A 27,814-nucleotide genomic window follows, 5' to 3' on the forward strand; every position below is an offset into this window, starting at 1 on the left:
AATTTCCAGGAATGGGGCATTCACAGCTTCTCAGGGTAACCTAGGCCAATGTCTCATATATCTACAGTAAAGAATTTATTCCGTGTATCTAATATAAACCTAACCAATTTCCATTTAATGACATTCCCCTCTACGTGCCCTTGTAAAAAGGTCACCTCCAGTCTTCCTATAGGCCTGCTTTTTAGGTACTCCTAAAGCACCTAAAGCTCTTAAGAGCTCCCCTCTTCTCCAGGCTGACCAACCCAAACTGTCGTAGCCTCCTGCTCCAGCTCTCACATGCCTCTTGTCTGAACTTGCTCCAGAGTTGTCTACAGTTTTTTACCTGTCAATTTAAATACAATTTTTAAAAAAATTAAATCTCTGATCAGTTTTAAGGAATTTGAAGTAGAGAGAAGGGAAGTGATTGATCAGATGTCAGACAGTTAGTGCTGGAGCCAGAAATTAAAGATCTGTTCTTCTGACGTTTTTATTTTTCAATGGTATTACTCTCCAGACTGTACTGCCTCCCACTTGAGAGCTACTTTAGCTGCTAGTAAATCATACCAGAGCAATTTTCTGACTGGGAATGTTTTGCTAATCCAGGCTACCTCTACACATCATCAGGTTTATGGTATAGCTAACACCATGTGTGGCTCTACACGTGTGTTTTGTTAATTCAGAGTCTCATTCTGTTTTGCAAGCATGAAACAAGCTCCTTTGTCACAACATCCAAAGAGCTTTGAACAGCAGGTCTGCTTTTTGGAGAGAAATTATTTTATTTATACAGATGAACACCAACTGCTTGGTGTTGTTAGAGTAAATGTGTAAAGTTTTGGGTATCCAACACATTCTGTGGCAACTATCCAAAAAGTTGACATATTTCCTCTTTTGTCTTGCGTGATAATAGAACAGCAAGAGTTCTTTGTGAAGGTTTTCCTGAGCTTTCATATGCCAGTTTTGTGTAGAAACCAAAAGAGTTAGAAATGAAGTATTGAGTGTTCTGCAGAACTAATTTTTAATGACTAAGTACAAAGAGTGTAATGTGGATTTTATAGAGACCATTATTCAGCAGCCAAAGGGCCATCATAGCCTTTTCAGGAAAAACATACTTTTCAAAGCTTATTTCTGCATTTGTTCTGTAAAGAGGAAAGCAAAACTAACTTCTCCCCATAGCTTTCTCTGCTGCCCAGATAGACTGTTATACTGCATATCTGTTACCAATTAATTTTAACTTACTTTGGTCTTATTTCATAATGTCAGTTTTGGTTTAATTTCCCTTTAAATCAGCTTATTTTGATGAAATAATATTCTGTTTAAAATATGGTGTCATAAAGTAGAAGAACCACAGAAAGTGTTTGTAATGTATTTAGAAAAGATTACTAGAGAGGTTGGATATAAAGACAATGTGATGATTTAGACAAAAATTGTTTTAAGGACTGTCCTGATAAAGCTGATAAAGCTTTTATCAAGTAAGTTTTACTGTATTCACAGTTATAAATTAGCAGAGAGATTACTTTAGAGAGAGACAATATCACGACTTTTTTCTGAGGAAAAAAGGAAGCATGTTGCATCAATATCCTCCTTGCCTTTTAAGTTACAGGGTCAGAGTGTGCAGAGAGAAGCCCTGATTTTAGTGGCCCCAGAGATGACATTACCAGTTGCTATCTCCACAGGTTGCTTGACCTGAATGAGCTAACTGAAGATAAGGCAGGAAAAGGCCCATGGAATTCCCACTTGTTCTGTGATGGTGCTCAAGTTCATTTGTAGCCTCTATTGCAAATAAGGTTATGAAAACTTTGAAGTGTACAAACGTGTGGTTACAAGAATGAGGCAGAATCTACCCTCTCTTAAAAATTGTGCATTTTGCTGCTTTTCCAGTGCATCAGTCAATCTGTTGAGTCACAGTGGTTTGTAGAATAAGTGTGAAAAGAATTATACAGAAAAAGACCAAATTCTTTATTCTACCCCTCGGAACTGATCTGTTAATGTGTTCCTATGACAGAAAGTAGACCTGTGATTCTCCTAATATTCATCAGGTGGTGATGCTCCATGTTGATAGTGTGCATCAGCCATTTATTCCTATGATCTTCAGTATCTGAGATTTCCTTTCCCTGGGTGACACATAATTGAAAGAGCACTGTTGGGCAATTTCACTGTTAGAAAGTGCCTTGTTCTATAAAAGTACCTAATGGCATGAACACCACTTGGATTTCATAAATATTGTTTCACTTCCGATAGTTTCAACCATCCAACCAACCATCTCCCCAAAGCTTGCACAAGATTTTTTTAAGTGTTGCTATTACTTTCCAATGCATAGAAGAAATACAGTGATTTTTCTGACTTTGCTTTTTATTACCTTTCTGAACCAAAAATAAATCCTCACGGAAGTCAGAGGAAGAAGTCTGTGAAAGATCCCTGCATGAATGAAACTGATATTACAGGGACACCCCAGAAGCCTGGAGTGTTTGGCAGTCAAAATTGCTGAAACTTATAGAGATAGAGACAAAGACAGAGATAGAGATAGAGATTGGATTATTAAGGTGCTACTACTGTCCTTAAACTCCTAGTGAATTTCAGCTTTGGAAAAGTGAATTCTTGCAAATGCACAGTGAGAAATGAGATTATTCTTAATTTTGTCTTCATCGCTGTAACTTCAATACTGACAACTCTCTTGATAATTTTATACTCAATTTATCAACTCTTTTGATAATTTGATTTATTTGACACTACCAGCAGGCATCAAGGAAGTCAATGAGACTCTTACATGGCCTTTCTGTTAATTATTTAGTAATAGCATTGTAGATGCAGTAGAAAGTAGGGAAACCTGAAAAGATCATATGTAAGTAAAAAGTTTTGTCCTTCTTTTTTAAAGCCAGAATCTCTTGTAAAATTGAAGTCTTGTATTTTCACCTTGTGTATTTAAAAAAAAAATCACACTAATTTTAAGTCATCAGATGCTCTTTTGGTTTTTTCATTTTTATGTTTAAGGTATTTGAGTCTGTGAAGTGATAATGCTTGTAATAATGGGTGTGGGAAAAATTTGCATGAATTTACCTGTTGCTTTCAGCTTACTCTTTCAAGCTCTAATAATTAGGCTATGTATGTTCCGTTCACTAGTACAGATCTGTTCCACAGGAATTTAAAATTTCTGAGTATCTAGTGCGAGACCCAAACATAAAATTTAGATAGTTATTTTTACATTTTAATTTTCCTTGTGATCAAGAAGAGCAGGCAAGTCTTGGACAAAAATTTGAAAGAAAGATTTATTGTTCAGCAGTAGATTATTGGCACGGTTATTTATTTTCTGAGTGAACAGTTGGACTTATTTCTAATTTTTCTTATTTCAGCTTTCAACCTTTGTACCCTTTGTACATCTCTTTGTACCCTTTGCTGCTAAAATCTGTTGGAAAACTCCTCCCTATGAAAATACTTGTAGGCTGTGCTCAAGTCAAAACTCTGTCTCAGAGTAATTTGCAGAGGTTACTCTCTGTAATTGTTCTCTCACTTCTTTGCAGACCTTTTCTGCTTTACAAAACTATTTTTTCGAGCATAAGTACCAGAACTGGACAAAATATTGTGTGAACAGAAGTAGTAGTGTCATTTTGATATTTTCCTGTATCTTTATCCAAGGATGCTGTTCCCTCCTACTGCTTGTTTCCAAATGCTCATTTTTTCTGTTGTTTTGTATAATCAAGTTGGGAGGCCACTTTTGGCTACACTAGAAGAAAATTTACTCAGATGAGTTCTCTTTAAAATTTGATCTCTCTTGATTCCTATGTGTATCTATTGGAACTAATTTAATTTTTAAACTTTACTGGGAATGCTTTTGTATTTTCTTCTCTGTATTTTCTTTCATTGTTTAATGCTAATGCTGAGTCTAGGTTCTGTTTGACTCTGCCCAAGAGCACCTTGCTTGGATTCCTAACTACTCTGTATCTGTTTCCATATATTAACAATACATTCAATTCAGCTATTTGATAACTTTTTACACTTCTGAGATGTTATTTTTTAGGCTGACTGAAATGTGAGCTTTATAAGGACTATTTATATCACCCTTTTTAATCTCAGTTCAGCTTTACAGAGCCTAAGTGATGTGTTAACAATTTTAAATAATTAAATATATTATTTCCTGTTATTCCTAAGATACACTTACACTTACATCATTACATACTGGTGCCTTTGAGATTTACCCTCAAAATAATAAACAGTTTCTGATATACCATTTACACTAGTACCATTGTCCATTTATTTAAATTTCCAAATAAATAATAAGTAATTTTTCTTAGGGTTCATTAACACCAAGTAATTTTAAATTTAATTATTGTCATTCAAAGTGCATTTATTAATTTATATATATGTTCTTGGTTTATATGTGAGAATTATTTCAGAATGTCCTGTTGTGTGAAGAGACAGGACCGTCTTCAGTGTTGTAGTTATTCACTTTGCAAAATGCAAGGGAAGGCATTTGCAATTTAATGATAATGTCACTTGCCACAATTGCCATTAATTTCAGCTATTCCTTATAAAAATCTCATGTTATGAGGAAACTTACTACTTGAGCAATAAGCCTCAAAAATGTTGTAAGCCCTGGAATCAATAACAGCAGAAGTTAGACTGCAATTTCAAGCATTCTAACTTCTGCTATTATTCAAGCTGCATGTTTCAAAATTGCAAACATTAGAGAAACTGGAGTAAAGTGAAGCTAGAATGAAGATCTGGTAGACTGGTAAAATCTATTACTTGTCCTTTTTATCTTTTCTCCAATATAGGATATGGAAGGAAATGATATACCAGCCTGAGTAAAAAATAGATCTTCTGAATATTTTGACTTGCCAAAACCAAGTATTAAATTTATCTAAAATGGGAAATGCTGAAAATTATTCACAAAAAATAAGTCTGGATTTCAATTACTCTTTCTTTACTGTTCTTTTTGTTTTCTGTTGTACATCCCACCTACACACCAGGATTTATTTTAACAAAAACAATGTACTAAGATACTTTAGAAGTTAAGTAGCCTTTGTGTGCTGTGAAGGTCTTTTATATTGCTGTATGTAATAAACTAAAATCTACAAACTAAACATAATTTTCTGAAACAATGCATGATTGGTTACCTATCCTTGCTTAGAATCTTTTTCTGCTGTTAGCCAATTCATTCAAGTGCAGAGTTCAGGCGTAAATAGTGTGAAAGCTCCTCCTTTCCTTCACTTGAGTAAGGACCTGTTTTCCCTTCCATGTGTATGCAAAGTAACCATTTGGAATAATGGACGTTATGTCCTGGGTACTGCTTGGGTGGGTGGGCTTTAACCATTTCTTGCTTTCGTTGACAGAATCAGTTACCAACTGCTGCCACTAAAGCTTCTAAAAAGCTGTAATTACACTAAAGCTGTAATGGTAATTTTAATATCTTGGCTCTGTTTTGCTGAGAGAAGGGATGAGAAGGACGAAGGCAAATAATCTCTCTGAGGGCTTAGTAGTATGCTTTATTTTTGTGAGAGTCACTGGTAGGTTTAGCTAGAACTGTAAATCTTTACTAAGGAGCCTAGTCTCAATTGTATGTAATGCATTCATATTCCTGGAAATTAAAGGAGGTATTACATTCTTTCAGTGTAAGTCGGGAACTAAGAATGGTTTACTGTATTTCTCTCTTGCCAAATCATAGCAGTACCATTTCCCCCAAGTCCCATAATGAAACCCTGAATGCACAACATAATCATAGTCAGATTCAGCCAAGAGGTGAAAACAAAAGAAAAACAGCTCAGTAAGTATAAGAGAAAAAAGCTATTACATGAGCAGAAACCTTTTGGATATTGGCAGTTTTAAAAATGTAACCTATCATTCTTTTACAGTTGAAGGTATGATCTATTTTCTCTTTTCCTTTTTTTTTCTTTTCTTAATATTGCATCAATTAATTTTTATGGTGGTTGGGTGGGTGTGCGTGGAAGGCAGTCGATGTCCTTAGATTGTCTTTACACATGTTCTCTTGCTTCACCTCAAGTCCCATATTTCTAATCATTCTGTCATGTTGCTTAACAAGACAATAAGTCCCTTGTGTCACATAGCACAAAACAAAGAATTGTGTTACAACCCAGTGCATCAATGCAATATCTTGCAGGTTTGAAAAAATAAAATAACTTTCTTCTGTGTCTGATTATTGTTTCTTGTTCACCACCTTTTGCTCAATTCTAGGGCCCTTTTGAGTGTATTCCTAGACTGTCCTTATCAGTTGATTCACAACTTTATCAATTTATAGCACTGCCATTCTTCTCTTCTATGGCATTATCTGGCAGTGGTCACTGGTTAATTAAAAGCTATATAACCCCATGCATCTATCTGTGTGGCCCTCAACAACTGTCAGAAATTTGCCAACCTCTAGAAATTGCTTTTGGGTCTAAATCCCTATGTAGAAATGGTCTGTGGGAAACAAACAAACAGCTCTTGGAATAATTACACTTCGTAAAAAAATAAGTGTCAGTATCTTCCATTGCAAGCACAAAACAATTCCTGCATTTTGTTCCTGGAAAATGGATGTTTCTCTATATGTATATCTTTATCATTATGAGTCTGTGTCTATCTGTGTACCTTCATAGACAGAATATAAGAACTAAATTTCTCTGATTCGTATGATCTCCCCCAAAAAGCAGAGACCCTTACTCTGTGGCACAGCAGAAAAACAGAACTTCTTTGTTTGTGGGATTGCTATACTTGAGGTTCTTTTGTTGTTTTTTCCCCCACTGGTTCCCTCCCAGCCTCTCCAATTCATGTATACCTCAGCAGCCCTTTTTTCAACTTAAAATAACAAATTGACTATACTTATAAACACTCCATTAAAAAGCAGTTTTCCCTTTGCTGTTTTAGTAATTTGTTGTGTGTCTCTGAGAAGAAGTAAAATACATGTGAAATCAAAATGAATCCCAAGCAGATATTTAAGACACAGTTGAAATGTTTATTCTCCCTTATGAGATAGAACAGTCTTATTTATAGACTTATGACTGGACTAAAATATATGTTGGAGATAGGGTAGTTAATTTTTACAAGTCTTCCACTAATATACGGGGATGCCCTAGCAGAAATGCTTCCTGTAATATTCCTATATCCATTGACTTGCTAGAATAAATACTTTCTGACTATTACTGATCTAAATGCTGCATTTGAATCTCATGTAAAGCACTGGAAATATCTTCATTTCAAATGATAGGAAGACTAGCTTTAGACTTGTTACTTTTCAAGATGCTTGCAGAAAAAGAAAAAAAAAACGAATCACAAAACCCAAAAGAACATAGAAATTAGGTGCAGTGCAATTTGAATGTACGGTACATGTTTTGTCACCTGACTACTCTTAAATCTGCCCTGAGATTTAAGTGCTCTGTGCAATCCTGGCCATTGCTTCCCCTTGTTAGTTTTCGAGATAATGGTGTTCTGTGTTTATTCATTGAGCCGTAAAAAATGTTTCTAAATAGGTTACACAGTTGTTAACGTCTAACAGCTTGACTTGCTTAACATTTTTTCTTTCACCCCCAATTCTAGGAAGGATTTCTGTGTACATAAGGATGAACCATGTGATACTGTTGGTAAGTAAATAAACATAAGAGACTGTGTATAAACTACGTAACAAAATTAGTTTTATGTAAATAGAAATGTGAAGCTAAAAGATGACAGCAAAATCAGTGATGGAAAGCAGTAACTAGCTAAAATTCAAAATACATCTTAAATGCTAGTAATACTGTTAGACTGATGTATGCTTCTAGCAGAATACTGTGTTTTAGTTCTATATTTCCATCTCTTTCTTAGAGAAAACTTTAAAACCTTTTTCTTTTTAGTCTCACTGACTAATAGGAAATTGTTTTACTATTTTTATTTTAAATATGAACTAAGAAAATGTGTTTATGGTTTTTTTCATGCTATGGATTTATCTTTGGTGTGAATATGTTTATGATCTGTAAAATAAGTTTCCATAAGAATCTAATGTATGATACAGTGTTTATGAGCTATGTATGTAAGAAGCTTATGAACTTCTTCAAAAGAATACAGAATGTGAGCTGTTGTGAAAGGCATCTTCTGACATCTTCAGTTAAAGTAAGTGCAGGCTGGATTGAGTGTTTCTGTAAACATTTATTAAGTTCACACACTTTTTGGAAGACAGTTTTTCAGTGTAAAGGTCTGGTGGAAAAGGTAGCAAAAAATAGCAGTTGCCCTGTTCAGTTGTGATTCTGGGTGAAAACATGCCATGACCTTAATTGATACTCCAGTATCAGTAATTAACAGTTTTGTGGTGAACAGCTGGGATGAAACTTAAAAATGTGACAATCTATTAATTGTTAAGAGTACAGGAAGTAAAGAATTTGCATTCTTAATATTGTGATAAGCAAAATGAAGTAGAGATCTTGACTGAGTGATCTGGCATATTGTGCCATTGGCTGTTACGGATTTTCCCATTCTCTGTGTTGTTATTTGGAGGGTTCTTCAGGAACCCAACCACAGTTTGTATGTATAGTTCTTTCCATATAGGCACAATTGTGCAGCAAAAGCAAAGGTCATTGTTTTCCCTATGTTTCATCATTTATTTTATGAAGTTCAATCATCATTTTCCCAGGTGAATATAGTGCCTTTCCATAAATGTAGGGTATAATTTCTTCCATGAATATTTATAGTATTGTGGGTCCATTCTCACTGTTTAGAAGATAATTTTCTGAGGGTGTTGTCCACCATCATTCTGGGGCTCATCTAAGGAAGGGTGTTTAAAAACCTTGCACATTTATCTTGAAGAGAATTCTTAAGTTATCTTACTGCCATGGATATATTATGTCAATTATTTTTAGGCTAACATGTATATAATGCCAAATTGTTGAAAGTACATATAGAAGGTGGTTTAACTTTGTTATCTTTACTCTGACCTTTTTTTCCCCTAGGAAAACCAGATTAAAGACTTTAGACTAGAGCATGAGTAAAAGTTCGTTGAAAGAAAATGAAGAGTACTTTGATCTTCCTATATTCATGCAACAAGTTTATAGGCAAAAAGAGACAGTGCATTGTAGGGATGTATCACTTGCTGTAAATTACAGAATTTGCCAAAGACAGTAAATGAGAAATGATAATGTAGTGTAGGATTCCCCAATGTCCAGACCTTGCCTCACCTTCCCACCTCTCAAAAAATCCAGAGGAATACACAATAAAGACTCTTCTCTATCTTAAAGAGAGGAATAAAGCAAATCGCTCCAAAATATGAATATAACTGTACAGGAATATGGGGCAGTAGCCATGATCTTTGTAGCACTTTAGGCAATCCAGAAATGAACATTATGAGAAGGGAGCATGTACAGGACAGACCTCATTATTGGAAGGGGTTGTCATGTTGGATACTAGTTCTTTGCAATGATGGATTCTAAGCAGATAAATACTGGATTTATTGTTTAGTCGTTACATGCCAAAGCTCACAGTTTTCAGACTGGACATGAGCATCCTCTTAAACCAGAGAGAGAAAGTGCCAGTATTCTATTATATAGACAAAGTTTTCATGTATTCAGAAGGCAAATAAAACACTGTTGTGTGTTCTATTTTCTGTACAAGACTGGAAGTATGGAATTTATGCACTCTTCAAAAAGTACTTTCTCATTGTCTCTTAAAATAACAGTGATTTATATGAAAATTTAATGGTTTAAAGATATAATTAACCAAGAATTCTGTTAACAAGAATAAATGTTTGCTCAAAATCAAAGCCATATGACAAACCTCCCTAGAAATATGCTGAAGTATATTTCATTAATGATTCATAATTAATTCATAAATATGTGGTGATAATCTTCTAAATATTCCTTCAGAGAAGCTGAGCTCTTTTTCTTCAGAGAAGAAGAATTTAATGTGGAAAAATACAAGTTTTTTTTTTTTTCTATAGTGATAAAAAACATGATTTACAGTGATTGTCAAAATGTTACAGTCTTAGGAAAAAAAATCTATCTTGGAGACCAAGCATCATGGAGAAAAGAAGGCTTTGGGGAGACCCCATTGTGCCCCTCCAATACCTGAAGGGGACTTACAAAAAGAAGGAAGAAGAGTTTTTTATGCAGACAGAATGTGGCAGGACAAGGGGAAATGATTTTAAACTAAAAGAGGACAGGTGTAGATTAGGTACAGTAAGAATTCTTAGAGGGTGGTGAATTACTGGAACTGGTTGCCCAGAGAAGCTGTGGGAGTTTAAGGCCAGGTTGGATGGGCCCTTGAACAACCTGATCTAGTGAAAAGTGTCCTTGCTCATAGCATGGAGTTTGGAACTAGATGATCTTTAAGGTCCTGTCCAGTCAATCTGTGATTCCAAAACTGATTAATACTTCATATTTTATAACTTTGCAAAGATGACAGGAAGAGAAGAATTATTTCAGAAATTTTATGATTTCCCTGAAGTGTCTTGAAACTTAGGAAGTAGAGTGTATTTATTTTCTGCCCTACAATATTAAGTATTTCCCTATTGCTAGAAAGGCTTGGAAATCTCTGCTGTAGCCAGGGAGTTCAGGATCTGCTTTCTTCATAATGTAAATCCAGAGTAACTCAGATAATTGCCTTCCTTATCTAATCTCATGTTTCTGTAAAACATTGAGCTAGACTCTTACGTGGTATCAGTCAGCCCAGGTCAATTGATTTCTGCAAAGCTATTCTGATTTCAGCATTGCCAATTGTTGCAGTCGCTGTCAAATTCATTCTGGGTGGAGAGCCACAAAGCAATTGTTTTTGGCTGAAAATTGACCGGATCCAAGTGTTCTTGAGCTTCCTCTGATTGACTGGTTGGTTGGCTGCAGCATTCTTTATTCTTTTTGCCCCTCCTGTTCTGCTCATGTGTATGCTTTCTGTCCCTAGCTCCTGCACAAAAGTGATATTGTACTCCTCCCTTGATTCTCACAGTTCGTCTATAACTTAAAGAAAGGTTTCAGACCTTGTTTCAGTGTCATCATCAGGGACATACTATGATTACAACAGAGGATTTCTCTGAGGGTGGAAAAATATGAAGATATTTTTATACAAATTAGATTTAATTTACCTACTGAAAAGATTGTTTTAGATCTGTAATTGTCCAAGGTTCTTCTCCTCCAGAAGACAACTGCATTTTGGGATCATAGCATGTTTCTCCTCCAAACAAGCTTTGTTAACTTAGTCAGAGAATGCTACCTTTTGAATTTGTGGTGATTTGGAATATTGTTCTTTTTCTTGGGCTGATGACACTTACAATGATGAGTGTCGACATCCCAGTGAATTTCTAAAAAATTTAAGTAATTCAATTGTTGGTTTCCAGAGAATTAAGTCCATTACAATAGAATCAGCACAAAATGTAAACTGGGGATTGCCTGTACTGTACTGTTTCAGTGTGTGACTCTTCTGGTATTACCATATTGAAGTAACTGAGATAAGCAGTGATTCATAGCAAAAATTGTTATTGGAATAGTGCACAAACCTTTAAGAGATGGAAAAAACCAGATATTTTCACACTAAAATCAACAGGTATTTTCTCAGCAAGTAGGGTTACAAGTAAACACAGAAAGACTATTTAAGCAAGAGTAAGCACATTTTAATTTACCTTCCTCTACATTTCCACTTCTACAATCAAGATTATGACTCTCTGAGCCATACTTCTTTTGGGTTAGATGTGTTGTTTGTTGCTAGCTAATGTCTTCTGTGGAAACAGTACATGAGAGTTCTTAGAGTGCAATGTTACAGGCATGGAAAGATTCTAAAATGATGCTTGTCTTGTGTTGGCATCAGTTTGGAGCTCTGTTAATCTGCTGGAACTCATGTAGTGACTTCTGGTTTTGGTCTTTTTTTTTAGACAACATTTTCAGTTAAAACAACAATCATAAGAACATGTGATTCTATCTAAACAGTTTTCTGAAAAGCATTTTCCAAAAAAATGCAATCTCCAATTAGAAATCCTCTAAAAGCTTGTCAGAATGTCTTTGGGCTTAAATACAGTATATATAAATTTTCTAAATTTCATAACACCTAGTGTTGCAGATACAAAATAAAAATAACAGAAAATTAAGGCACCATCAGGTCTTTTTACTGTTGCAAAGGAACTGAATGGCGTGGATGGAAACCATAACCGATAAGGAATCAGACAAACATCTGCACAACAAAGACCACAAACCAAAATGAAGTGAAAGAACGCATTTTCCATCCAACTTAGAAAAATACCAAAGATAGATTTATTTACTTTTCTTTCCTAATATGAAAGCTATCGATCTTTAATACAAAGAGCTTGGAGTTTTCCTGCAAACCTTTACCCTAGGGACAAAGGTTTAGTCCTATGCATTAAGAGAAATTATATAAATAGGGAATTGGGCAGACTATCCATGTCCAGTCAGGGTTAATGCTGCAAATACTGAAGCTGAATGCTTAGGGCCAGTTACCAATGAACAAGCAGCCAAAGAAGTTGCACAGAGCATAGGCAGCAGCACAGTGGAAGTAAACTGAAGAAGTCTGTTTCCCTTTGCTTCCTCATCTGAATCCATTCATCTGGCATGCCTCCTCATATCCAGAATATCGCTGGGCTGTAGTCTGACACAGCTGCCCTTAGCCTAGCTAGCTGGTGTCAGTTTGTTGAGAATCACAGTGAACCTCCTCATGCCGAGCTCTGTGCTGCACTCCCGCGGGCTCTCGATGCTGCTAATTCAAACCTAGGTCAACCTGTGGGCTGCAGAACAGCAGCCCTTGAGACATAATCCATGCTGGCAGGATTAGTCTTGGTTAGTCTTTGTTTTCTGCTTGTTTCTTCTGTTTTGTTGAGTCAGAGTTATTGAAGAAATGCGCTTGCAGCGGTTCCAACCAACACTGTGGGTTATTCAGGTGTTGTCACTTGCAGCGTATAGGAAGGTTTCTGATTAGTCAAGGCAAACAGGAATCCAAAAGTCCCAGAGCCTGTCATTTATGCTATGTCCTAAAGTTGACATGCATTTTTGGAAACGAGTGTTTCCACAAGACTGGTAAAGCTGCAACTAGGATGTGGGGCAAGACTACTACCATGTAGGATGGAATATAGAACCTTTGTATAGATCCTGCTTTGTACATAGCAGAGTACAGTCAGCCTTGCAGATAGAAGTGCAGGAAGCATGCTTAGAGGATGAAATCAGTTAAGGTTAGAAAAATGAGGCTTGTGACATTTTTGCAACATCTAGGTTTTTTTAATATTTCAGCACTGACCACAGTCTAGCTGGATATTGGTGAAAAGTGTTATGTTTTAAGTAACTGAATACTGTTTGAGTATATACCATTTTAAAATTCTGTTGACTGAGGTTACCTGTATATAGAGATGTACACCAGCAGTTTTTTCAAATATTCATCGCTAGTGTAATTAATTTGCTTGGTTTTGTTGTGAATGTTACTGTTCTTGGTGCCACAGGGAATTCAAAGTGGGAGGAGGGCAGTTGAATGACTGATTGGATGATGAGAAACAATTACAGCAAGTTTCTCCCAGCAAAGGCATAACTACAGTCTGTTAAATTCCCTAGGTCTGAAATGTTCTCTGACGTATCTCCAAGCTTGATGCTAGACAAATTTTGCAAAAACAGCAAAAGCATTTTAAGCTCTGAGTTTTGCTCTGTGAATTAATTTTCCCCACTGAACAAGAGATACTCTAAAAATATATCCTATGTAAAGGAATGATAATTTTTTTTTCAGTGCTGACGTTCAGAGAACTGGGTTCACCATTTAATCTCCAGAAGATTTCCTGTGAAGATTTCCAATGTCTAACTTAATCTAAGTCATTCACATAACCTTTACAATGGATACAATTTTGCATTCATACAACAGTCTCTTTTACATCAAAACCATGATAATAATAATAATTCACAGGCTTACATAGAGAGGAACACCTCATACAGTGAGAGCAGAAGCATCTTTTATGTGCTTTTATAGAAAAGCTAGCCAAAGAGATCTCACTCAATTCCTGGACTTATATTTCTTCTAAAAGAAAAACACTGTAGCTCTGACGTGTAGTCAGTAGCTGCAAACACCTCAGTAGCTCCATTATTCACATATGACTTCTGAACATTGATTTTCTTCTGTAGAAGTGCAAAAGTTCCCTAGGAAGCAATATCCATATGATCGTCCAGTGTATCTAGTATACAAATACCTTTAATACACAAGATGTTTTAAAAATAATTGGAAAATTTTGACTTCTACAGACTACTGAATAAAATTTGGTGATGTCATTGAGTTACATGTCTTTAAGTGCATTCAGCAAACAGACCCTAATTAATTGTGAATTCCAGTAAATGTGAAAAACCAAAGCAAAACAAGTAAATAGAATTTAGTTTACCTCATATGTCATGAAGCATCAAATGAATTATGCGTGCTTGGTGCAGTTTCTCAGGAGCACAGAATGCCAACTACACTACTACATGTGCTCAGTCATGAAATCCAGACGTTGCTATTACAATCCTCAACTTTATTCTTATATTAAATTCATTTTCAAAAATTATTACGCTTCATATTTCTAGCAAAACTCTTGAGATGCAGTCCTATCTTACCTTGCCTCTTATTTTACTGAGTTGGAATAAATGACAAGACTCCAATAAGACCAGAGAGATAAGTTTTCACATCGAGATATGCAAACCTTTGTTTTCAAGCGATGTTATAACTCAGACGCAAAATAACTGGGTTGCAACACATCAGATTGTTTCATTTTCCAGTGCTTCGTTTGAAGTGTTTAAAGCTTAATTAATCTCAACAGTAGTAGGGTGACAGGACTGAATGGACTCTTGATGGCAATTTCATAATCACTGAGCTTTTAATTAGTGACCCTTACCAATACTTAAAAAACAAGTCTTTTCTTCATTAAACAATTGGTCAAGACTTGATGCAGGCAACTCCTTTGTTTTCTTTATTTTTTTGTTATTTTACTTTGAAGTAGTTAGCCAGTGTATTTAAAGAGCTGAAAGAAATGGAAAAAGGTTATTTTCTGTTTTGTTTTTCAGATTATACTACAAAGGTTACATAGTGCTTTCTTGCTATGTGTTAACAGTCAGTCTCAGGAAGCAGTAGGGCCTTTGTGTTTAGGACGATGGGAAGATTAATTTTCATGCCTACACATAGTTTCAGATGTTTACAATGAAATCTATGTAAATGTTAGAGAGAAAATCTATGACATTCTGTATTGAATTTCCATTAACTTCTGGGTGTTCTAGTTCAAGGCATTTTTGAGGCTGAAACATGTTGCTCATTTAATGTACAGGATAATTTTGTGCCTTTGTGGATAGTGTTGGTGTGTATGGTTGGCTTTGATAATATTTATTTGTGTAATAGCTATTTATTTGTGTAATAGTTTTAAATGAAAAATAAATGCACGATAGTTAAGATAGTATTAAAAGTGCAATCATTCCTTAGTTACTAAAGAAATGAAATTTTTCCAATATGTCTGTCTTGAAATAATTCTGAGGTTAGACGTGATTTTTTCTTATTGAAGTAATTGAATTGAAGTAATTACTATTAAGTTAGACCTATATCTAATCCCTGTTGCACATTCCAGTTCAGATTTAGTTGTGCTCTTTCTCGTTTAGTTAACATGCGATCATTGTTCTTAACATATGTTTAAATCCCAGTGGATTTGGCTACCAGATCAAACTCTGAATTTGGTTCTTTACTTGAGTAAAGGGTGGTGTAATATGCTTCAGTACTATTCACAGGCTCTCGTAATTTCATATTCTTTCTGTGAAAATGCAGTAAAACTTTGTCATTTTCTACAGGTTATGCTGGTTCATCTCTAGGTGTATCTTTAATTTTATTTTGTTGTCTGTGTTTAGTTTCAACTTAGCTGAGGTATTTAAAATCCTCTTTCAAAGGAATTTGAAGTATAGAGAGATGTACTATATGTAAAAATTTTAACATTACACTGAACAGCATTTAAAATATTTATGTTTCAGAATTTTGTCCATAGACAAAATTCCTGTATCCATCAGAAAAAAGTACTCCAAAGTAAAAACAGAAGAATCTCATATATTAACTGGTGAATATTTACTATCTGTTAAAGAAAAGAGAAGGAAATGGCAAGTTAATTATCACAGTAATTCGTGTTTGTATTGTGAGTAGTGTGTACTTTCTAATTTCATGTGGGAATCCTTCACTTTGGCATGCTGGATGCAGAAGTGAAAAATGAGTAAAGCTTCAGAGCAGCACTGCCCTGGTACGCAAGAGATGCTCATGCCAAGGACGGGGCAGGGCGGTGAGACACAAAGCAGAGGAGTGGGCATGGCTTACTTAAGATTAGGCAAAATCTTTTCACGAGGAGAAAATTTACCATTTTTTCTAATCAAATTGCGAAAGATAAAAGCATAAATGATTTAGTGACCCTCTCAGTGCATTAAACAGTGAATAATGTTTTGTGTCACTCTGTTCATTGAAATTGTTGAAAAACTGAACCAGGTCCAAGCAGCTGTGAGCACTTAAAAATGTCTTTCATTGTCTCCTGGATTTTACAACTTCACTCATCTTTTATGGGTTTTTTATATGAAAAATATAAAATCATGTGGGATGGAGCTGTAAATAATCATGCATCAATTATAATTTACTCTATATGCTATAATACCAGTATGTACTCTGGATTAGTTTGTATAAAGAATGGTTCTTCACTTAATGTATCAGGCATACAATTACATTTAAAAAATAAAAAAAATAAAATGTGCTGTCACAAATTGCAAATTAAAGGTATTCGAAATATGTGGCTGTAAAATATCTGTTTTGTAGCTTGCCGTCCATTCTGCCTATAATATAGTCTTGTGTTCAACTCTTCATGGATGTGCTTGTGTATAGTATCTTTATCCCTTCAAAAGAAACATCTGCAAAGTTATTAATGAATAGTCAAGTTTATATAGTGTTGTGCACTAGAAAATCCTGGTGTTTACTAATGGAAATGTTTTCAGAACAATGTTTTCAGAGACAGGTAGCTCCTTGTGACTAATGCATCAGTTTCTGTGTCCTGCAGCTATATAATGGCAGGGGAAAAAGGAGTGTAATGTAATTAAATTGTAAAAAATGCATTTTTTGAAGAGTGGGATTGGAAGTCAGTAATACATGAGTCCTTTAACTGAGGAGGAGACTAAAAGAGCTCCATATTTGTGGAGAGAATTGCAGATGATCTATTCAACTGCATCTAACTTATAAAAACAAAAGGAAAATGCTCCACAAATGTCAGCAGAATAGGACAGAGGGATAGGGCCAAGTCTCACTCTTCATTTAACTGTCTTTGGGAAAACTTTCAGTTTGAATCCACTTAATAGCTCCCTTTTGTGACATTAAAGTGGAATCAAGGGGTTTTTTTGTAGTTTGAGTCTATACTGAAGTTTTTATATTCTCAGGATGATAGTACCCAGCACTGAATAAAACATCAAGTAAGTCTTCGTTTACTCTGATTTCTCAAGCAGGGGCTAATGCTGCATTCTAGCTCTCAATTACCTGCATCTTGCAGACTTTGCAAAGGTTAATTTGGATAATGGGAACCCTGGAAGAAGAAAGACCTGATACTCTCAGTCTATTTAGCTTGCTTTCATTGAACTCATACTTCCTGATAATTATTCCAACAAACTCCAGGAATTTATGAATTGAAACGAGTTTACAAGAACATTGAGACGTGGACTTGAAGAAACTCATCAGATTGTGCCATTGATCAGTTAACTCTGACTCTTACTGGGGCAGCATAAACGCTTTCATCACGTGTGATAATACAACATAGAACAACATAGCCTTAGTTATACCAATGTAGGATGATATCTACAGATAACAGTAGTAATTTTAAATAAAATTATTTTAGCTGAAAAGAGGTATGGTGGAAGACCCTTCTCAAGATAGCTTTTCCTTTTTCCTCATTTAGCAAAAAATATTAGCTAAGCTAAGCATCCATATCTGGTCCTTGTTTTCTGTATAAAGGGACAATTGGGTCTTCAATTCACATTTCCTAGAAGATGTGCTAGTACCTTCTGCTATAAACAATTCCAATATCAATCACTTTCTTCTAGTGCATCTTCCAGTGGAACAAAGTACCGTTTCACACAAAAATCTTAAATAGCACAAACTGCAAAACTTTGGCCATAGAGTAGTACATTATGATAAAAATCAAAGAAAAACCAGACTAATGCATCTTTCAATCCCACTGGCTACCCCTTGGCTCACGTAAAAGAGAGAGCACCACATTAAAAATGGGAAGAAAAATCCTGAATATTTTCTTTAAGTGTGATCTCAGCAACAGTAAAATAATCACTTTCATCTCACTTTTGAGTGTATAATAAAAACATGAGAAAAGTTTTATAGGAATCATTCAGGTTGCAGAAAATGAGGAAGTGTTTTACTGTGCTGAAGCCTTGTGTGTCAAGGAACAATATTATGTTTCTGTAACAGTGTCATTTTCATAACATTGGTTTAATAAGATAAGTTGCAAAAGAAAGCAAGACAGTGTTGTTTTCCTCATAGTTTGTTGCAGGAAAAAAACAGGTCTAGATAATGTATTATAGGATGAAAATTATGTGAGTGATTTCACACTGGTTTGTTGCATAGGAGATGGTACCAACAAGAAGGCACTAGAAACTTAAGTTACAGGTGAATCAGCTTAATAGGGTATCAAGGCTGTAATTCCTTTATGACCAGGAAAAGCATCAGTGATGCATTATGAGTAGCTCAAACTGGTAAGGGGAATTGCTGTTACACAAGCCTGGGAAACAATTTCAGGAAAAAAAACCTATGTGATGGAACAAGATAGGAGGTGAATTCAAAGGTGTTGCAATGTGTGTAGATGTCCAGAGCATGGGGGCAGCTTTAGCAGCTGCACACTTTATGGATGTGCGAACTGAAACCCAGATGTCAGGAAGGCAAGAACAGAGATAAGCACCTGGGTGAATATTTTCACTAGTTGGCTGGAGTGACATAATTCTTAATTAATTCCAGTATATATTTTACTCTGTGATGCTAATAGATTTTGATCCAAGTGTATAGAGTTGTAGGCTCATAATATTCTAAAATATGTTAAAGTCAACTGACAAGGCACAGCAGTGGAAGCAATTCTGAATACTAATTGTACCATCTTGTATTCCATGACTACATTTAGTCATCACAATTTTTATGGGCAGAGTCAATTTTTTCACAGGCAGAATCAGAGACAAGAGAGAGTTGTAAACATAGAGCATTTGCATTAAAATAGGAGTGCAATTATTATTTTCTGCTTTTTTGTTTTTTTCTATTCACAAATAACAGAGGACATTAAATCTTGAAATTACATATGCACTCAAAAATTACGGCCAGTACAATTTTTTTAAGGTTACAGAAGTGATGTCAAATTTCCATTTGGAAAATAAAGTCTGCTCCAGAATTGATCTTGAAAACTAGGGTAACTTTTAAAGCCCCTGCAAAGTTCCCCTGGAAGTCTAAAACCTACACTTACATCAGCATTTTCATCAACATGCTGTTTCTATGCACTGTGCTTCCTACTTCCTTAAGCCAGAGCCCATGACATCAAATGATAAGACTTAAAAAAAAATACTTTAAAAGAAAATGTTGGGGTGTTTTAATGGCTTCCAGATGTTGAATATAGTTTTTAATTGACCATGTCTTTCTGTATGTTGTTGTTATAAAAATATGTTTAAATAGTGATTGAATTTATATTTTTAAAAAGGTAATTTAAACAACTAGCAGCAGCTAGAAAGCATCTGAGAGCAAAGCTGTAAGAAATTATTAGAAAGAGTTGTCTTCATCAAATGAGGTCAGTTTTTCTTTCTTAATGGTAGCAGGTATTCATACTGTGATTTCTTATAATGTGGTATTCTTGGTAAACTAAAATTTCACTTGCCTTTTTGTCTCCCTTTGAATTCAAACTAGAAGCTGTTGTTTTTACTTTCCATTTTAAAGTCATACCCTAGGAGAAACTTCAGTTTACAAGCCTCCAAAACATTTTGCACAATTACGCTGGGCTAGAAAATGAACTTGTTCTCTCTGTTTGTTGAAATTAACTCTTTTTAAATACTTGTCCTAGCAAATCTATGCCTTCTATTTCTTACAGATTTTTGAATGGACTAATACCAGATATAAGTCATCCAACACTAATCAGGCTGTTAAAGCATGGAAGATTTGTTCCCATATATCAGGTGTTTTATTTCTAAAAAAGAGTCCTAGAAGGAAAAATGCAAGTTTCATACATTTTTCCTGTTATCTGTTTTTACAGTGGGACGTTTATTTCTAAATGATCTGAAGAATAATTTGTCTTTTCAATGAGCTTCACAGAGAATTTTCACTTTCAAGAACTCCTATATCAAGCTTTTGTGTGGCACTATTAAACACAGATATCCACTTACATATTCCAGATGTTCACAGTGGTCCCACTTGCTTCCTGATAGTTTCAAGGGCTACTACATGCTCTGACATGGGATTAGCTTCCAGCATCTGAACAGAACTTGACTCAAACTGAAAACAACAAGGAAGAGAATATGTTTTAGAAAAGGCTAGCTCTGTATGGATGCTGTATAGAACAGTATTAATTTTTCTTCTGTCTTTGAAAGAATACCCTCTGTGGGGAGAAATGAAATGCACGAGGGTCAGAATTGTGTGGCTAGGTTCTGTTAGGTATTCCACATGAGGAGGGTTTAATGTTTAAAACAAAATGTACTTACCTGAAAACATTTGATGTTATGTGGGATTTTGATTTAGCAGACTGGCAGTATACTGAAATCAGTGCAAGCCATTGTGTAGCCTTTTCAATATACCATGGGATCACAGCACAAATCTCATTCTCACTATTGGCCCTCGTGCTCGCTGTCATGATGCTGAGCATCCCCTGGTGCTGGGAAGGAATATGTGTGTTAAAGCCTGCTTAAACCCCTTGCTCTGTTCAAAGTTCATTTTGGCAGTTATTCAGTTTTTATTCTCTCTTTTGGGCTGAGCTGCATATGCACTTACCATATGCTGGGCCAGTTAAGCCATTCACACTCTTTTGATTAACTCAAGGATAAACATTTCCACAAGCAGTTAATCCACTGAACTGATATAGGCATTTATCTAAAACTGGCTCTCCAGTTCTCTCTTGGGTTCTTTGCAGCAGCTGTGGTCAGTCATTTCCTACATTTTTTGCTCAGCTTCATAAATACATCACCCTTGCCCACCACACCTCTTTTAGAGGTTTACTGACCAGAAATCAAAAGGTAATTTTTTAAAATAAACAGGTTTATTTAAGAAAAGCAGGTTTGGAAAAGAAAAATGAAAGATGGGCTAAATAAAGATATATGTATGTGCACAGAAGTGTAGAGACAGTCAAATGAATAGGATATAACAGCCTTCATACCATGCACATCATGTAGCACTACACAAGTGTAGATGCCAGTCTGGAGTAGTGGTGCATGTGGTCACAAAGGTAAAGAAGTAAAAGGGAAATGTATGCTTTGATTTATGTATTTCCTATTCATTGTGATGATCCTTTCATAGCAGTCTTTCTTTAAGTTCTGTGTGGGAAAGCATGAAAGACTGCCAAGCGACATTGTCACATTGATCACCTTTAAAGGAAATGTAGTTGTAGAAAAAGTTGTGAAACAGAAAGCAAATTTGAATTATTAAAATTGCTTCCTGTGGTATACTGCAGTGTTCACTGTCATCATCTCACCGTTTTGTAGAGTAACAAAAGCTTTTGTTGGTGTACATAAACAGTTTTATGGTATGAAGCAGGCCCAAACTCATGATCTGGGGCATGTGATAATCATTCAAAATAAGCTGTGTATCTGTCCATGTCCATCCAATCCATGTCGTCCAGTCTTTCCTGAAAAGCGTATCCTCAAGATGACCTTATTTAGGCATGTATTTGGTAAGAGCTGTTCTCATGCTAAGCATGAAACCTGTTGCTGGCTCTCTAAGTGACAAACTTTACTCGTTGAGCCTCATTCAGTTTCGTTGCCAAATAAGTGAGGTGTCTTCAAAGTCACATCTTATTTGATTGTATACAGCAGTTCCATGGAGGTTTCATAAGGCACTCTTATAATTTGCCCAGGTGATTTAAGGACTGAAAGTCATTATTTTGTCCTAAAGATAGACATTTCTATTTCTGCCCAAATGTTTAATTCATAAATTTAGATCAAGATTCTTATTAATTTTCTATGCCATGGAAAACAAACATCTAGAAAAGTTACTCGTGAAAATTATGCCATGAGGAAGTTAAAGTAATCTATTACAATTTCGTAGAAGATTGAGTTATTTCTTAGAAAGGTTACATTTAGTTTTTCTTTCATGTTCATAGTATGAGAAAATACGAAGCAAAGAAAATTGCATAAAACTTCATATCCAATTTTTCATATTTTCTTCTGAGTAGAATCATTTAGGACTTGTTCAACACTAATTATATACAAACTATTCAAGTTGAAGTTTTTTTCTGTTTAGATTACAGAAAGAAGGTTAAATGAGGAGAAAAGGAAATTGTGACTTTCTCAGATTTATGACTTTCTGCTTTTCATTTAAGACTATACAGTTTTCTTCTACATCTGTGTCTTTTCCTGTTCATGCATATTTTTATGGACAAATTTTCCACTTGGTGATGTTGCCTTTAAAAAAAAAGCGGGCAATTGAAAGATTTAAGATTTTAAAAGTATACTGACTCTACTCAGTGACCATGTTACTGTGTGTTAGGCATTAAATATTTTTCTTTACATTTTAAATAAGTTTTTATATGTGTCTTATAAGTTAAAAAAGAAGACATGGGAATTATTTGTCAGTTTTTACACTACAAGAAAATATGCTTGAGTTCAGAGCTGCCTTGCATCATAAACTAGGAATAGTGGTAGCCTGCATATGCTTTCATATTTTGAAGCATTCTGGATAGTTCAGTATAAAACTGACAAAAAGAATTGTTCACAGGTATCAAGATACTCAAAAGGAAGTGAAAGAGAAGATAGAAGTATAGACAAAATAATGCATATTAAGAAAAATACTAGTCTTTACCCTATATGTGTTAAGTCATGGACTTTGTTGCCACTGAGGAAAGAGATCAGAGAAGTGTAAGGGCCAATTCTCTGAAAATCCCAAAACTGTTAGGGTTAGAAGGAACTTCTGGACATCATCTGGTCCAATCCCAGTGCAAAAGCAGGTTCATCTAGAGTAGGTGAAAAAGAAACACATCCAGGTGGGATTGAATCTCCAGAGAGGGAGATTCCACAACCTCCCTGTGCAGCCTCTTCCAGTGCTCTGATATCTTCAAGGTGAAGAAGCTTTTCCTCATGTTTTTCTTGCATTTTGGTTATGGCCATTGCTCCTTGTCCTGTCACTGGACACCGTGGCAAAGAGTCTGGCACCATCCTCTGGGCACCTGCCATCCCTGGGATCCCTGCTCAGTCTTCTCTTGACTAAACAGGCCCAGCTCCTGCAGTCTCTCCTCATAAGAGAGATGCTCCAGATCACAAATGACCTCTGTGTCCCCCACTGGACCCTCTGCAGTAGCTCCTTGTCTTTCTTGGGGCCCAGAATTGTGTGTGGCACTGCAGATGTGGCCTCACTGGAGCTGAGTGGAGGGGCAGGATCACCTTGCTCAGCCTGCTGGCAATGCTCTTCCCAATGTACCCATTAGTCCTCACGATCAGCTGAGTAAACGGAACATTAGGACTGATTAGGAAAGAACAAAAAACGCAGAAAAATCATTATGTTAGTCTTCCATTAACCCATGGTACAATAGTCCTTTTGACTATAATTGTGTCTGAAAGACTGTAGTAGAACAAAAGTAAGGTATGCAGTGGGATGTAAGATGCCAAATACACACAAATGGCCTCTGCCATGGGAGTTGCTAAATTCACTAGATCTTCTCAGTCAATCATTGCAATTGCTGATGAAAGTCTAGGAGGGCATATATCACTTTGAATGGAAGAATTGAGCTTTGTATTTGAGTTACAATACCCCTTCTGCAATCTTAATTAAACGAGAAATATGTACTGTTGTAGGCAACTACACTCAGGACTTACTTGCCATGACAAGTTATGGACCCAGGTAGATGTAGGTGAGAAAGAATACCCAAATTCAGAGAATAAGTACTTTGCTGACTGTTTAAGTTGACAGTATTTGCAGCCAGCCTTTAGCTCAGGGCATCCCTACATCCCTTATCAGCAAAGGCCAGGAATGGGCAGTGGAGAAAATTTATTGTCTCCTCTGTGTGTTCATCTTGGAAGAAATTTTTTCCATGTGGGCTGCATTTTAGAAGAAAGTTAGTACCTTCCAGCACTTTTGCCACCCCATCCCTATAACAGCATCTTAGAGGCCTGTGGACTAAAAACTAAAAACTGTCTATAAACACACATTCAAAATTTATTTTTGCAGTTATGGCATACATACATGCTCTCTATTTTTAGTCTTTTTCCCTGTTCTAAGGATTAAACTGCAGCGGTTTGTTTCAAAGTGTGAGAGTAAACTTAATAATCTATTCTGTAACATAAAATCACATACTTATTAGTACATATAAATTAGTGTGGTTATTGATGTTTTCCTGAAAGCATGTATATAAATCATAAAATGACAAAAGACATGAATAAAATTTAAGTTACATTTGGGAATAATGCAACAGAAGCTGATTTGGTTGTATTGTATTATTTTTTCTGATGTTTTGCAGTGATATGTGTTTATGAAGGTACAACACACACACATATAGGTACATTTGTCCTCACTGTTATAACTCTCACTTTAAAAGAGAAAAATAAATATTCACAGGCTTTGCATTTTGTATTTGAGATTTCTGGTTGTTAACTGTCTTGTTTTGATTACTGCCGTGTTTAAGAGCTGCTGATTCACAGACAACTGACAAAACTTGTTTTTCCTGGAAGTCATCTGTGACTCTCTTCAGAACAGCTTGTGCTAATTAGACTTTGAAGTGTTGACTTGGTGAAAATTTTTTTCTCCTGCTTTTTAAGACAAGCATATGGTCTACTAAAAAAGGTCATTTGTTAGATTAGTAATCAAGTGCAATTAAATAATCTTTTTTATGCTGACAAACCCATCGATTTGTCGGCTCATTTTAAATATTTTTAAAGTACTTTTTACTGTAAAATATTTATTTGTGAATCAAAAGCCAGATGTACTTGGGCTTTAAATTATGTTTCTATTATAGTGGCTTGTGACTTTCGTGCACCACTGATAATTCAAATGAAGATCATTCTATTGGAAGTTATGAATAAACACAGCTAATACAATGACAAAAAAACTTTTAATGTGTTGTGAAACTAAGGTAGTTCAGAGAAAGAGAAATTTAAGTGGGATAAGTAAGTAATTTGGGTGATTGAACTTCCAGAATATTAACTTTTTTTACAGTGCTCGCTGTAAAAGGAAAAGAACAATTTTAGAATGCAGTATTACAGTCATACCTACATGTTTTATGGTCACTGTAAGGAAGACCAATGTTTTTAAGTTTGACTGCATATCTCTTACTGTGATTCTGTTAGGGTTTTTTTTACTGTGGAGTTTTTGTTCCTGGGTGCAATGCTGGCCTTTTTAACATAGGTAGTTGATTTATGTTACAGGCAGCTGGCCATGAAGGAGTAGGTAAAGCTGACAGACTTGTTCAGATACTTTAGCTGGTGAGCTCTTCAGTGTAACATCCCTGTCAGCTAGCACTTTTCAACAGAAAGGGTGTGCACTTAATTTGGAAGAATAAGTAGGTTGGTGATTTGATGAAGATGTTGATTTACAACAAGAAAATACATCATAGTTTGTAGAATGAAACACCCATGTCTATGGGTAGCACTAATAGCAGGAGTAATTAACTGCTGCTGTGACTTGGGGAAAAGCTCCACTTCTTTGAAGCAGCATTTATTGAATTTGGATATTTACATGTTTGATAAGAAAATGTAGTCCCTTAAGCATTTTTTCTCAGTCACACTGCTACAGCTTTACTCTTTTAATTGATGTGCCATTTTCTTCTGAATTAACTTGAGAAAATGTTATCCATAGAAGAAAGTAATTTTAATATATTATATTTTACATGTATTCAATCAAGCTTTTTTGTTTGTTTCAAAACATAGTTTTTTATAGATAAGTAGTCAGATCCTTCCTTTTATTGTCAGTGAGATGAAGTTACTGATTTCTAGCCAATACTTTTTAGATACTAAATGTTTTAATTTGAAACAGTGTTGAGACTATGGGGTTCAGTAGGAGTATCTTAATCATATAAAGGGAGCAATTGTTAATTCTTTTTGCTTGGTTTTGCTTTGTTTTGAGGTTGTTGGGGGTTTTTTGTTGTTTGTTTGTTTATTTGTTTGTTTGTTTGTTTTTGTTTCTTCTTTAATGTAGATTTAATCTTGGAGCTTTGTTCCAAGTTCCAGCTTTGTTAATAAACCGCAGGAAGCTGCACTGAACATAAATATATTTAAAGAAGATATTCTGTCTCTTACCTAATGCACAGACAACTAAACAAGAGCAGCTGCTTATTGAAGTTAGTTTCTTTTTCACTACATGTGAAATTCATAATCAAAAACAAGACATGAGTTTTACATAGTTCACAGCTAGTAGTTGGCTGATTTACATCCAGTAGTTGCTGTTGAATGTGGCTTGCACATATGAGGTTGAATTTCTTTAATAGGGGAGAAGCCATAAAGCACTAATTGCTTTTGATGCTTTTGGACATTTCTAGAATCAGGAATCTAATTTAATCTTGATGAAATTTAAATCTTATGTTTTGTCTGTCAAACTTACAAAGTTCAAACATAATCAATTTTCTTCAAATAATTCCAAGTATGAAAACATTTTTGGTGATACATGAGGATATATATGAGCATTAGTTGAATATTATACGAGTATTATATGATCAATGTATGAGTATTATTGAAAATTCCTAATAATGCTGACTGCCTCTTTTGCAGAATAGATATGAAACTTGAATCTTTCATAATTCTTTGGGAGGAAACGGGCGGGTGGGGGGCAATCAGAATAGTGGACAGCAACTAGTAGTACTCATGTTGTTGTATGGAAAACCTGCCATTTTAGAGGGGAGAAGTAGGTTAGGGGACTCCTTTTCCCTTGAGAAAGCTAGAGATTATCATGCAGTTTTCTGTTAGTACTGAGCATCATCAGGAAGAGGGAGGTTTGGGAATTCTCTTTCTATAGATCTCAGCAAGAAATTTTATCCAAGTGAGAATAGCCATCAACACTGTCATGACTGAGCTCCAGATGGCAACTAAACACCACACAGCTGCTTGCTCTCTCCCCACACAGTGAAATGGGAGGAGAGAATTGCAAGGATAAGAGTGAGAAAAGCAATGGGTGCTGATAAAAAATACTTCCCTAATTGAAATAAAAATAACAGTAATAGTGATAGTAGTGATAATGAAGAGGAAAATAACAGAGACAAGTAAATCCAAGTAAGAGAAATGATGCTGCTGAAAACAATTGCTCACCACCAACCAACCAAAGCCTGGCCAGTCCCTGAGCGTTAGGGAGCATCCTCCCTAGTTTTTTGCTGAGCACAGTGCTACAGGGTGTGGGAGATCCTGCTCAGCTGGGTTCATCTGTGCTGGCTGTGCCCTCTGCCAGTGTCTTGCCCAGCCCCAGCTCTCTTGATGGTGCAGTGTGCGAGGAGGAGGAGGAGGAGGAGAAGCCTTCAATCTGTGTAACCTCTGCTCAGCAGCATGTACCACCTCCCTGTGTTACGATCAGTGTTCTGCAACAAACCCAAAAACATAATTACTTACTGGCTACTGCGAGGGCAGTTAACTCTATCACAGCCAAAAACAGCACAGCAAGAAAAGTATTTCTGGATGTTTTGCATTATAATAAATGATTGCTCTCAGTACTTCAAAATGCAGTACTGGGTTTTGTCTATGGCAAGAGTGATTTTTCTATTTTGGTGGACCAATTTTTAAGTTCATTGACG

The 27,814-nt window shown here is 35.6% G+C and overlaps 1 protein-coding gene across 3 annotated transcripts in view; it reads left to right on the forward strand.

Moving 5' to 3' along the window:
• ADAMTS19 (ADAM metallopeptidase with thrombospondin type 1 motif 19) overlaps window positions 1–27,814 on the forward strand; it is a 128,277-nt gene that overhangs the window by 35,902 nt on the left and 64,561 nt on the right. For all 3 annotated transcript variants that reach the window (XM_088156597.1, XM_088156596.1, XM_088156595.1), the window contains one exon: window positions 7,504–7,547. In XM_088156597.1, the coding sequence (XP_088012723.1) occupies window positions 7,504–7,547 (44 nt within the window). The remainder of the gene's footprint in view (window positions 1–7,503; window positions 7,548–27,814) is intronic.

The sequence above is a fragment of the Sturnus vulgaris genome, chromosome Z (genome assembly GCF_052056855.1).
Source record: "Sturnus vulgaris isolate bStuVul1 chromosome Z, bStuVul1.hap1, whole genome shotgun sequence".
Classification (NCBI taxonomy): Eukaryota; Metazoa; Chordata; class Aves; order Passeriformes; family Sturnidae; genus Sturnus; species Sturnus vulgaris.